Genomic DNA, 13,024 nt, shown 5'->3' with positions numbered 1-13,024 from the left:
ATTATAGAAAACATACTGTGATAAACTCTAAACAAACTGACCATGCTATGTGTGCTAATAATGCCCTCTTTAAAAAAAAAAAAAAAAAAAAAAAAAAATTTGTAATATCAGGAGTTTCTCTTCTCTTCTTCGAGTTTTAATCTGGCATACATGGGTAGAATTTCCAGGATTCATAACTGAAGAATCAAAACTTTCAGACAACAGATAAGCTTTCAGAAAACAAAAACCAATACCAAGTATTATTTTCAGTTCTTTGCTACTTAAGAAAATTGCCTGCAACTCACCAACGTTCTAGTATCAACTTACTAAATCCATGATCTCTTAAGAGACGCAAAATTACTTTCATGGAAACATACTGTAATATACAAATGTTTTCTAATTCTTTAGGGGAAGGGACCATTTCCTCTGTGTCATTTAGAAGCTGCTGACCATATTACTAGTTTTTAGGAGAATACATCAATATTCTGGTTTTGCATTTCACAGCAAGCTTATCAATTCAAAGACATAATCAAGCCATGAAGTGAGACCTGAACTCAGCCTACACAAACAGAATAATAGTTTTAATATTAAACTGTTTGCTTTAAAACAAGCACTCCACCTGTACTGCAAGTCTTGAGCCACTGTAAAGGTATGAAAAGTCATCTAGATGTGTGGACAACAAAACCCGCTGACCAGTGAATTGCCAAATTTTAACAACTTCTGGTTGATATAGACATGTTTACCAAACACTAAATGAGGCTTACGGGAAGCCACACAAAGTGACATCTAAGGCTGCAGGTGGAGATACTGTTTAACACAACCAGGTGGTGGTCAGCATTTTACCTCCATATTATTGTAGTTCTGGCTGTGTGGTTACTTTCAGCAGAAGCCTGCAGTTTCCTACTGAAAGCTGGTTAGTATTTACAGGATGATGTTGTATCCAAAACTGAGGATTTTCTCCAGATGCTGCACCAAAGGTGAGAATGACTTCACCAGTTTCATGCCTGTATTCTGTTTCAAACACTTCTCTGAAACTTTCTCTCACTAGTTAGAAGGAAGTTGCACCTTTTAAGGGTTTCCACTGGACAAAAAGCACAGTGCCCTTGTATTGTTTCATCCATTACATCCCTTGGCCATTTTGAGTACAGTAGATTGTTAAATTTTTCTTTAATTTGGGGCAACAGTCAGATGACAATTTCTGGAAGTCCACAGCAAAAAAGAAAAAAATTAACTGTACTTTTAGCTTGACAAAAAGTTTATATTTCTCTTTGTAATGTGTGAACTTATTTTGCATAATTTTAGGAATTCAAGAACTGTTAAAGATAGAGCTTTAAAGCAATCTCATGAATTCTAGGGAAAAGGCTAAGCATATTTTAAGCAATTACTAGACACAACAATAGGTCATTACAAGAGTTCAAAACCCTTCAACCAAATCAAGTGTAATTCATGCTTTTACTTCTAAAGTAAGTTTTACGTTGATGTACACAATGCATAGTACAGTCCCACACAACCTGGTTCTGTAACAGATTTCTACATCTCCCTTTCAATTAAACAGCATTGTTTAACATACCATTTCTCCCTTTACTGTGAGAGACTTCGGTGGGAAGCTTCTTCTATGATGATATCTACATCTTACTTCAATTAGAAAAGAACAGTTGATACTTCTATTTTACTGCCATCTGCTTCTCTACTTTTCATGAAAATGCATGACTTAGAAAGAAAACGTGTACCTTATTCAGAAACATTCTTGTCATTCCTCAAGAACGGCAAGAGGAAATAGTAATACCAGAGAGAGGATATTTTATCTTGCTACTTAATTTACTATGTGATAATAGGAACCAAATAGACAAAGTCATAGAAGGCCCAGTTTTCAGTAATAAAAGCACCAGATGGGATTAGCTCTCATGTTGTTTCCAAACAGTGTATTTCCTCACTGCAGGGCTAAACATGCCTTAAGTCTCCAGCTGCAGAACATGAAAATGCTTACAATGTACAAATTAGGTCCTTTGAAAATGCCTAGTTTTTCATGACAATGCTTAAAAGTAATGGCATGAAAAAAAGCCCAGGCAGGATCACACCAAACATTCACCTGTTTTAGTACCTTGTCTCCTGCAGAGGCCAAAAGCAGGTATTTAGGCAAGACTATCAGAATAGAGCAATTAGGTACAACACTTCCAACAAATACTTACCCACTTTTCAAAAATTAGCAACTCGGGCAATTAAGTTTCTCTGCCGCAAATTGTCTCTACATCTTCAACTTTTTATTTCTGGCATCAAAAAATACACTTTAATTCCAGAGAAGCAACTGTTTTGTTAAAACTATGGGTAAACTTACAGATAAAGTATCCTTCAAGTGTCACTGCACATTCTTGTACACAGAGTTTAATACTTCAGGACTCCTGTTAAATATCAAATACTCCAGGGAAAAAAGTGTCTGTTTCACTAACATTTTAAATTAATCAGTAACTCTCGTCTGGAAGACAGCTGACATTTACCCTAAGCTACATCCATTTTTTTGCATCTGTGTACAAACTTTCAGGTTCTCAATACTGAGTTCACAGATGCAAACCTGAAAGCAGCATACTAAAAAAAGGTTACTCACTACACTTCTTGTACTTTGCTTTTATCAGATGTCAACTTTACAGCAGCTACAGAATGACCACATCCCTCTGACTGCAGTCGTGCAGACAAAAAGGTTCAGTCACCAGTCAGTCCTGAGGCTCCTGAAAGAAACATCAGTAAAGGCACCAATTACCTGCATCAGTTTTCTTGAAAGTTCATTAGTGAGGAATTCCTCTTCCTTTTCATAGTTCACTGCAAGTGTTTCTTTTTCTTTCTGCAGAGCTTGAATCTTCTTAAACAGAGTATTACTGATGAATTCCTCTTCCTGTTCTGCCCTTGCTTGCTGCAAAGTAAAGAGACAGTTTTAAGTAAAAAGGGAGCAAGTCCACATTAAAAGCTGCAATCATTCCATTCCCCTTCAAATGCCTGTCAGCCTGGAGAACAGTAGGCTGGATGTAAGCTCTGATACAGTCCCTTTTTGTAACATTATATCACCTTTCTTCATTTTTTGTTTTCCATCTTTAACTTGGGAAACTTTGAAGTGGCCTCCTCCCAACAAAATGCACTAACACTCCAACCTTATAAAGTTTATAAAAGCATTATGGATTCACAGATAGTATTTTTACCTACTCTAAGCCTAAAAAGAAACTCCTGTCTAAATGTTCTCCACTATGAACTAAAGCACAGCTCAGACTGCTGCATCAAGCATTATGCCTTCTTTTCAGATCCCTCACACTGAGTCCTGCTTTCTAGAAGTCAAATAATGGATTTATTCTTTCACCTAGATATGCCTTGCTGCTGAGCCACAGCCACCATGACTTGTCTCACAGGAACTTCTACCCAACCATCAGCCCAGGAAAACGGGTATCTTGCTCCTCAGAACTGTTACTCTGTTACATCAACTTACAAAAATGTCATGTGGCAGCTTTACCTCCAGATGCTCTGGAAATCTTCTAGAATCACTAGAGAAGACAGTTTCCATTTCAGCTTTCCAACAGCACAAAGGCACTGCTCCACAGAAAACCAGCTGGGAACATGGTCACTTGTGTTCCCTACAGTTCAGATGCTTGTATGTTTTTAAATATAAATAACAAAAAAACTGATAAATGGAACACAGAAGTGATTTTTTGAGAGCCTGTCCTGAAAGACTATGAAGAATATTTCATACGGGCAAATGAAAGATCACAGCTACAAATTGGTAGAGCCAACTCTTAATTCCACAGTCCAAACAAAACCCAGAACAGCTGAATAACAGAAATATCACATTTAACAAATGAAGCAAGGTAGTTCTGAGGAGCGGTTTTATTCTCTGCAATAAAATCCATGACTTGAACTCCATGTGTGTGATTTGACCTGATTCTAATAAAATGACACCAGCTTACAGCTTATGCAAACATTCTCTAAGTTTCATTTCAGTAAAATTTGAGAGAGAAAAATTTAAGAACTGAAACAACCACATTACTGAAAGCTTAGCTTCTATAATCTTCTGCCCAAAATGGCCCAAATTAACCGTCTCTTTATATTTATTGTACACTGCAAAATGCTTAAAAGATTTCCTCATGTCAGTGATCTTTTAACTGGAACAATATGTTCCCTAGTGGTCCACGAGACAATTACTTGGACACAGACACCTTCCATGTCTGGAAGAAAAGTTAATTAAACAACATAACTGTCTTTAAGTTTGGTGAAACAATGGGACAATTGCAAATTGTCCTCATGATAACACCAGCACCATAAAATCTAAAACAGTGGTTTGGAAACTTCACAGTTGAATCCTCCCATCAAGTCCTTCTCTTCACATTTTTATCTCTGCCCTCTCCATCACTTGACTTTCAAGGCCCTATCTACCTGCCACCAGCTCCCTTCCTCCTGACACCAGCAGAGTTGGCACAAACCCAACCTAAAAAAAAAGCAAGGTCATGCAGAGTTTATTAGCTTGGCAGCTTAGGTCCTGCACAACACCTCCTCTCATGTTTTGCATCTCTATAGCAGAGAAATGCTACTCCAGCATGTTCAGCATTGGTATTATTACCTGCCACATCAAGAAAATATAGAGTTGTCCAAGAGCTCTGAAGGAATGCTAAGTTGTCAGCTCACATCGCTGAGGATTAAAACTCCAGGAATCTAACTGATCTGAACAACATCATCTATCAGTTTCTAAATGTGGCTTTACTTTGAGCTGCTAACAATCTTATGTCTTCAGAGACATTTTGGAACGGAGTAAACAAGTCAAATTGCAAGGGCTCATTGTCCTCAAATCGTTAAAATTCATGCATGCTGTTCCAAAATCAACTCCTCCACTGCCTTCACCACACAGGATTTCTACTTGTGTCTGTTTTTCAATGGTTCAGATAATAAAAGGCAGCAACACAGACCAAGCTTACCTAAAATTAAATTAGAAAGCACTTGGTTCTAAAAAAACCAAAAGAATGAGGGTGTTTCTGCTTTGATTTCTATTCATCTGTAACTTGCACAGATTTGTTCTGCTCACGCTTTGCACCAATCAAAAGCTCTAAAATCACACTATTACAGCACTGAGCCTGCACAACACTTCATAGCCAGATCCTGGTATTACATTAATGATGGGTGTTAAGGCCAACACGAACAGGCTGCCAAGATCCCAGCCCACTCCTGGCCAAACAGCAGTGCCCCTCCTTTGTGCCCGCACGGGTGCTCGCATGGCCAGGCACGGGGCCAGCACTCCAGGAGGAGACACCCAAAAACTAATCCCTTCCCTTCCTCCTCCCATTTTTCTTTCCTGGATCTGCTTCCTAAACAGGCGTACCACACAGGCAGAGTGCTGGCACGCAGCAGTCATGGACCATCAGCCTCAATTTAGCCTTTTTAAACTGCCCTGAACCAACCCCTGTGCCCACACGGGGCAGGAGCCCAAAGCTGAGTGTGACTGCACCTGCCTCCATTTACAGGAACGCACTTCTCAGCTGAACAACAGGAACCCCACACAGCTAAGTGTGAACTGTAAGCTCCAGATACCCACACATCGTTATTTCATACAATGAATGTCCGCTTAATTACCAAAGGGTCAGCAATCTCAACACAAACCTTTTGGTTAAAAAACGTCATCCAGTTAATTAAGACTGGGTACAAAAGCATGTGATTCATTACCACAGTTCTTCTAAATTTCATTCTGAAACTTGTCCTACATCTTGTCACTCATTACTTGGAGACAATTCAATTATCTCAAGTAATGAAATAATTCATGTTTACCTTCATATTGCCTAAAATCTTGAAATCTGTTACTCATCTAGCCCATAATCAAACAGATTTTTCTGGATGTGAATACTTTGTTTTTCCAAAAGTATAACTTGTCTTTTTATTATATATCTGTATTTGAAAAGAGGTTTGATATGATCAGCAAAAAGAGAGAAACAGAATATGGAAATCAGAGACACTAGGTTTGCTATGAAGGTAGAGAGTTGCTGGTTTTCCTCTATTATCCATATCACATTCAACATCCAAAAACACTAACAGTAATTTACTCTGTGTACCATATTACAAAATAAATTGCTAAGGCACTGAGAGCTACAAAATGATAATACCTCAATTAAACTGGAATCAAACCTGATTCCAGTCAATCTTTGGAAACCTGAAACAAGCAATTTACTTCCACCACAGATTTTCTGCATAACAGGCACATCCACCTGTCTCCTCTATCTCAGAACTCCATATATAGCTTACTCAGAGCATTTCATGGACCCATCCACTAAGGAAAATCTGTAATTCTTGTGGTCAAGACCATAAATGGCAAGGACTATAGTGTTACTTTGCAAGAAATCAAAAATAAGGGAGGGACAAAGCACCTCATGCACATAAAAACACACAAAACCTCTCATATTTCTTAGGAAGAAAAATCCTATTATTTCTATTGCAGCAGCATGTGAAATCCTCATCATTAGTAGAGCTGATGCATTAAGTGTTGTAAAAAAACCTGTCTTTGTGAGCTTAAAATCCAATTAGCTGATTTTAAAAGAACTAAAACATTTATCCTAAACTTTAGATAGTAACTTTCTGTATCACTGCACCTCACCCCAACTACACTGCTCTAATGGCACTATTTTATGAAGGAAGCAAAATCCAGGACATCCAAGGAGGCGTCAGCTCGAACACAGTCAAATAAAAAATCTAAACTATTAGGGATTTTTTTTTTTTTAATCCCAGCTCTCTCTTCTTCTCCCCAGTTAGTTCTTCTAAAAGCCCCACAAACCTTCCTGATCCTTCACAGTAAGCAAGTAAGTTCACCAATCCAATTAATACCTATTCCTTAGTCTGTATCAGCACATTACCAGTGACCTGACATGAACATGTCCTTGCATTTTACTTTCAGGTATCATTTCAGACACAAATTCAGTAAAAACTGTTTCACAAACTGCTCCAGGTCCAGTTCAGCTCGACCACCTGGGAGCCAGATGCCAAGCACACCCAGCCTGCAGGCTGACAAAGCATCACCTCCTGTAGCATCCAGGCTAGGGGTGACACAAGGTTTCAGGGGATCTTGTTGCAAACAGCCCACCAAGCACTCTTTTGACCTAATCCTCTCTGCAAAGTCGTTCATCTTTAAGGCAAGAGTCACCATTCCCTCACCTCTTCACAGAGCGGTTCCTGTTGACAGGACCCTGTGGACAATGTAACCCTGTAGATGGAGCTGAAGAGCAACTTAATGTGATACAAGAAACTCAATCTTTGCTACTGAATATAGACTGAAGGGCTGGGGCAGCTCCGGGAAGAGATGATCTCAGTGGCTGCACATGTTACACTGAACTAAAGCTGTCACTTCAGAAAGCAGCCTTCCCAAAAGTCCTACTAAATATGATGAGGTAAAAAGGGTGAGAAGAGCAGAGTGTTGTAGTGACAAGATTTCAGAATATGCAATTCTTGCATAAAATAAAATCTAAGATTCCCAATTCTCCTGAAGTACACTCTTTTTCCAGCAGTACTAACTCAAGTGACTGCTCTGGCCTTACTTTCTGGCACCAAGCTAAAACGATATGGAAAACTACTGATCTTCAAATCCAATAAACATTCCAGTGAGTTGATACTGTTCCCTTACAGGAGAAACTTTTACAGTGCAGCTGTTTTTTCCTACCAACCTTCCAGCTGCATCTGAAACGACCACATTGCATGCAATGTGCATGTCAGACAAGGAGAAACGCGAACCACCACAAGAACAGAAGGCAATGGCAGCTCAGAGAAGAGCTGCTCATGCTACTGCCAACTGTGGCAACCGCCCAGCAGCGCATTCCTGGCTGGAAGGGCTGCAGGACAAGGAAGTTCCACCCAAGCCCCAGTAACGATGTGGGCACAGCCTTCCCCTGCAAGTAAAGGTACTTATTCAGCTGGGTGGCCTGCCTGCAGAGAAAAGAGTGAATGCTCTTGCAGTTCAAGTGGTGAGCTGGAATTCAAGCTCTGGGGTCAATTTGTAGTGTGATTTCCTGTTTAATCTATGGCAAACCCCCAGGGTCACTTCCTCAGTTCTGACATAAAAGTACCTTTTTTCTTTTTCATTTTTTCTTTTAATTTTTTTTCCCTTTTCCCTTATTTAGGATGAGGTAACAGAAATGTTATCTTTGGGCACACAATATCTCCTAGAAGACCCAAACAAGCAGCAATACCTTGGAATGCTTCCCTCAGAACCCCAATTTTTTTTTTTTAAACATAAACCTGGTAGATGAGGAGGAAAGGGCTTTTTTGGTTGGTTTGCTTTAAAAAAAAACCCAACAAATACCCCCCCCCCAAAAAAAAAAACCAAAAAAAAAAAACCCTGACACCAAACTTACAGGGTTACCAAAAGTTATTTTCAAAACTCATTAAGGAGAAAGAAATTCACTACTGAACCTCATCCTAGTAGCTGATAATTTCAACTAATCTAAATGTTACCTATCAGGTAACATTAAAGCCACATGCAGAATTGCTCCAAAGCACATGCCCTATTACATTTCAGCTCTATTCAGTAGACAGTTCTGCTGCAAGAGGGTAAAAGAAAGATAACTGGGTTTTGTTATAATAATAAAGGAATAATTTTGTGATAAGCAACCATTTAAAGTGTCTAAATGCAGTTCCTTTTAATCTCCATTTATAGTTGGAAATTCTCTCTCCCTTTTATCCCCCCACCCCCCTCCTTTTCAAAAGGTCAATTAGGTTTTGGGCAGACAAGTCCAAACGCCTCTGTCACAACACTCGTACTGGTAACTCCAGTCACAGAGGTTTTTCCCGGGATGCCTACCAAGTGATCCAGCCTATTGCCATACGGATCTGCAACGGATGCAGACTGACTGGAGAAATGAGCTGACTCAAACAACACAAGACATATATTTTCCTCCCAAGTCAGTTTTAAGCACCGTGAAATGTTTTCAGCACATGCAGCCTTGTGAGACCTCTCAAAATCTCAGTAACCTCCAAGATATGGGTGCACACATCTTGTGGTTTGGGGATAGCACTTTAAAAAAGCCCTCAGAAATGACCAGCTTCCTAAACATGAGTCAGCAGTATTCATACATGCTAAATAATCTCTCAGCATCAACAGTGAAGTAAATTTTTTGATGGAATGCAATTCCGTTTCACTCCAGATTTGCACACACTTCAAATAGCTTCTCTCTCTGCATTTTGATGCTGACCTGCAAGATCAACACAACTGACCACACAAGATCTTGCACAACTGAATCACACAAGTGGTGAAAATGAAATAAGCAAGTTACAAGAACAGGTTCATTTGACAAACATAAATATTTATAAAACTAACGCATTTGGTTAATTACAGAGTGCAACAAGCTTTATAAAATTCAAAATTATTACAATCAACTCCTGAGTTTACTTACATAATTTAAAAACAATTTAAACAGCTTTCTTCAAAACAGAAAAAAAATAGTGTTCCCTTTTCAAGGGTTTTTATTATATCAGAACACTGGCATTAAGCAGTTAAGACAAATGCAGCATGTGAAAAAGCCACATTTGCTGTGACAATGTTAAGATAGGGTCTAGAAAAATGTATGAAACCTCAAAGAACTTTTACTTAGCAGTTTAACCACGACCACACATTGCTGTGCAAGTCTTAATGTAACTAAAGACTATGGGATAATAAAGTACCAGAAAGGTTGTACAGGCACACGTTAAACATTTCCTATTTCAAACGCTCAACGTCACAACCTTAAGAATCTGACTATTCATCAGACATATGCTTTATAAACTTATTTTTCATTCACTTAAACATCATCATGTAGAACAAGCTCCCGGACAGTTATCGGGGCTGGAGTCTCTGCTTCCAGCACACTAGAGCTGTAACATGAGCCAACAGAAGTTACAGGCCAAGGCAGGAATGACCCAGCAGGAAAATTAAATCTAGCCTACAGACCTTTCCAAACGGCTCTAGTTCATGAGGCTGTTTCTGTGTCTCATTGCTGCACATGCAGGATACATATTCTACACTCGCTGCACTTTCAGTAGCAGTGGATTTCCAATGTGTGTGTAAAATGAGTATAGCACATATAAGCAGCAAGCCCATCACCCCTATGACCTCAAATTCACTGCATACAAGCAAAATATTGCTTCAAAATACACATTAAATGTTCCTCAGAAGGACTGTAATGACTGCATGTGCAGACAAGGCCAGGAAGGCACTAAGAATGGGGTTGTGTTAGACGTCTAACTCCCACCTCAGCCCAGCACAGGCAGCACATAGGTTTGGCAACACCTCTCTTGCAGAAAATACATGACCTGCTTTGCCAGGGTCTTCCCCATTTTTGACAGTTCGTACCTAACTGAAAGTTTACGCTGACAAAGGCAGCCAATTCGGAAAATACAACTACACTGTCATATCAAACTTTGAAATACCTCTCTCTATTAATCCTTTACTGATTACTACTTGAAAGAAGTTTTTGCTTTACTCTTTGACTTCCAGTGACATTGCTGGGCTATTTTGTACTGGAAATAATTTCCTAGTTAATCAATAGTGTAAAACAAATGGAAAACAGAAGCACGTGGAACAGGTTTTGCTTTTGTTCAGTCTCAATACCAAGAGTCGCTGAAAACCATCATAAGGACACCCACAAACGCATAACTAGATTTGTAGGTTGAGTTTGTCTGAATTTTCAAACGTGCAGGTTTCTGGACATGAAAGATAGAAAAATGACATTGCTTACAGATATCACTTACAGCTATTGTTGTAGCACATACTGTTTTGTTGGGGGGGAAGGGGGGTGAATAATTTTCCATACCCTGCGTGATCATGAGAATAACCATTCTTTTTAAATGCTGTGGTTTTGCTTGACCTGCACCTACAACACTCAATTTTAATGTCATCTGGTTGTGTTATGCTACTTAGAAGCCAATAATCAACAACAGCTTAAATCTCAGCACCACCACCATTCACTACTAGAACCTACAAGAATTGTAGGACTGAAGACCACATTATTCTGTGGTATTAGATGTTTAATGCATAAACACTTCTTAAATTACCATATTTTAAATAATTTTTTAGCCTGTTTTCCGCCCACTAATAAATCAAGACTTATCTTTAATGCAACCACACATTAACTAGTCCACTTTGCTGGGTTGATCAATAAGCAAACTCAAAACTGCACACTCCCAAAGTTTCAGAGCAGGAAAAGCAAAAGAGTCAGCAGAAGAGTAGACCATTAGGTGACTAATGTAATACACAGCTTCTGCTCATAGATATGTTGGTGCTAACAGGCACCAAGTTGTGTTCTAAAATAACAAAGTTCTGCTAAAAACGAAACCACAGCAAACTATTGTCTCAAGTAGCTCTGTTACCACAACTGTTTCTCTATTCAAATACAAAAGAGGACAAACAAAAGCAGTGAAAAGAGATTCAACAGTTACCCTCCCAAATAACTTTCATGAAAACCCTACTTCACTTTAGGTAGCCCAGGTAAATCATTGCAAGTATGCAAATATGAAACATGTTTTCTTCATCAGAGTACATAATAAGAGTCCAAGTATAATTCTGTTATACCTCGTTTTTCCTGAGAGAAGGTGCCAGAGCACTCCATGCAGTGCCACCACCGTGTCACAGGTATCAGCAACATCTGCCTGGCAACAACCAGGCAGAAAACTGCAAGGTTCCTCGCTTCTAGACTGGGTCCTGAGTACAAACAGCCTGTGCACTCATCATCCTTCTCTTCTAGATCAAAGTGGCCTTCAGCACTTATAGATCCTTCTTTCAGGTGTGTATAACCCCTAGTGTATCTGCATCAATCAACCTGCCCTCCTTTAAAGTTATTAAAACTAGGGTCAAGGACTAACAGATCAAAATACAGTTATGGGGTTTCCAAACTCTAGGTGCTCACCATGTAATTTCTTGATTCACTTCCTTTAAGCCTTTTTTTTTTTTTTGTTGGAGGGTGGAGGTGGGAAGGGCAGTGAATGGGGTTGTTGTCGGTTTTGTTTGTTTGTTTTATATGACTAATTTAAATACAACTTAGGTAATCATTAAGGAGGGATGGCAAAGTTTTTCCCACTAGCAAGTTGCCCATAATCACTCAACATAAATAACCTACTAAGAGTCTTAAAATCTCCCCCAATTTCCTCTTACACACATTGAATTTCCAGACAAACACTTCCACAGTGATCCACAAGCGCTGGAGATGAAGTTTGTTACTAATTAGAATCATACCTTGTCCTAAACCAAACCAACACATTCACAAAGTGAAGACAACACTGTCCATCCCACTGTTACAACACCTCAGCTTCAACTCCACTACAGCAAACAAATGTTTCTTCTTACCCCTCCTAGAAATCGGTGAGCAGACTAATATTTTGGTTTTCCTTCTCTAGAGTTTGGACATCTTACAGAACAAACCACAGCACAACTTCTTTACAGACTTTCAAGGCAAGAAACAAGTCTATCAATTTAGTGTATGAAAATGCACAACCTTTGCTGTGTACTCTCTATCTCTGACCCCTACAGAGGTTTGCAGAATGTGGGGGGAATACAATCAACATTTGAATATCCACCCCAAAGAGAACTGAAGAAGTAGGGAAATTTTTAGGAAATGCCTACCCACCTTTCCACCCATAGAACAAGGACCTTCCAGTTACACATCTCAATATTCAGAGAAAAGGCATTTTTTACAGATCTACATCTCAGGTTAAATTTACTCTGTGTAAAGGACTTTAGAGGTGTCCTTCCTCTTGGCCCAACCAGGATTTCAGGGCTTCTCAGGACAGGGGTTTTGCCAAATGAATCAATTCCTGTCAACACTACCCAGGACAAAATTTCTTTTCAACAGATGTGGGGAAAACACATATTCTTTAAAGCTCTTGTGAAAGCAGTGACTAAAACCCTACATTTTGCAAAATTCATAATAGTGGTTTTTGCTATTTATTTGAAAGTGAAGTGAAACAAAGTGGAAATCCCACCACCTCTGTTGAAAGTAGAAATTAAACTGTAAGGCACAGAAAGAAGCATAACTTCACACTATGGCCCACTAAACATTGCTGGGTTTTATCA

The 13,024-nt window shown here is 39.1% G+C and overlaps 1 protein-coding gene across 1 annotated transcript in view; it reads right to left on the bottom strand.

Annotated features, from left to right (window-relative positions):
* CCDC6 (coiled-coil domain containing 6) overlaps positions 1-13,024 on the bottom strand; it is a 53,433-nt gene that overhangs the window by 28,298 nt on the left and 12,111 nt on the right. Inside the window, exon 2 of the mRNA XM_027898267.1 lies at positions 2,735-2,884. Coding sequence (XP_027754068.1) covers positions 2,735-2,884 — 150 coding nt within the window. The remainder of the gene's footprint in view (positions 1-2,734; positions 2,885-13,024) is intronic.

Source organism: Empidonax traillii, unplaced genomic scaffold, assembly GCF_003031625.1.
Source record: "Empidonax traillii isolate 1590-97213 ecotype Southwest subspecies unplaced genomic scaffold, ASM303162v1 scaffold588:size748185, whole genome shotgun sequence".
NCBI classification, from domain to species: domain Eukaryota; kingdom Metazoa; phylum Chordata; class Aves; order Passeriformes; family Tyrannidae; genus Empidonax; species Empidonax traillii.
Note: the sequence above shows the minus strand (reverse complement) of the source record. Positions and strands in the feature narration are given on the sequence as shown.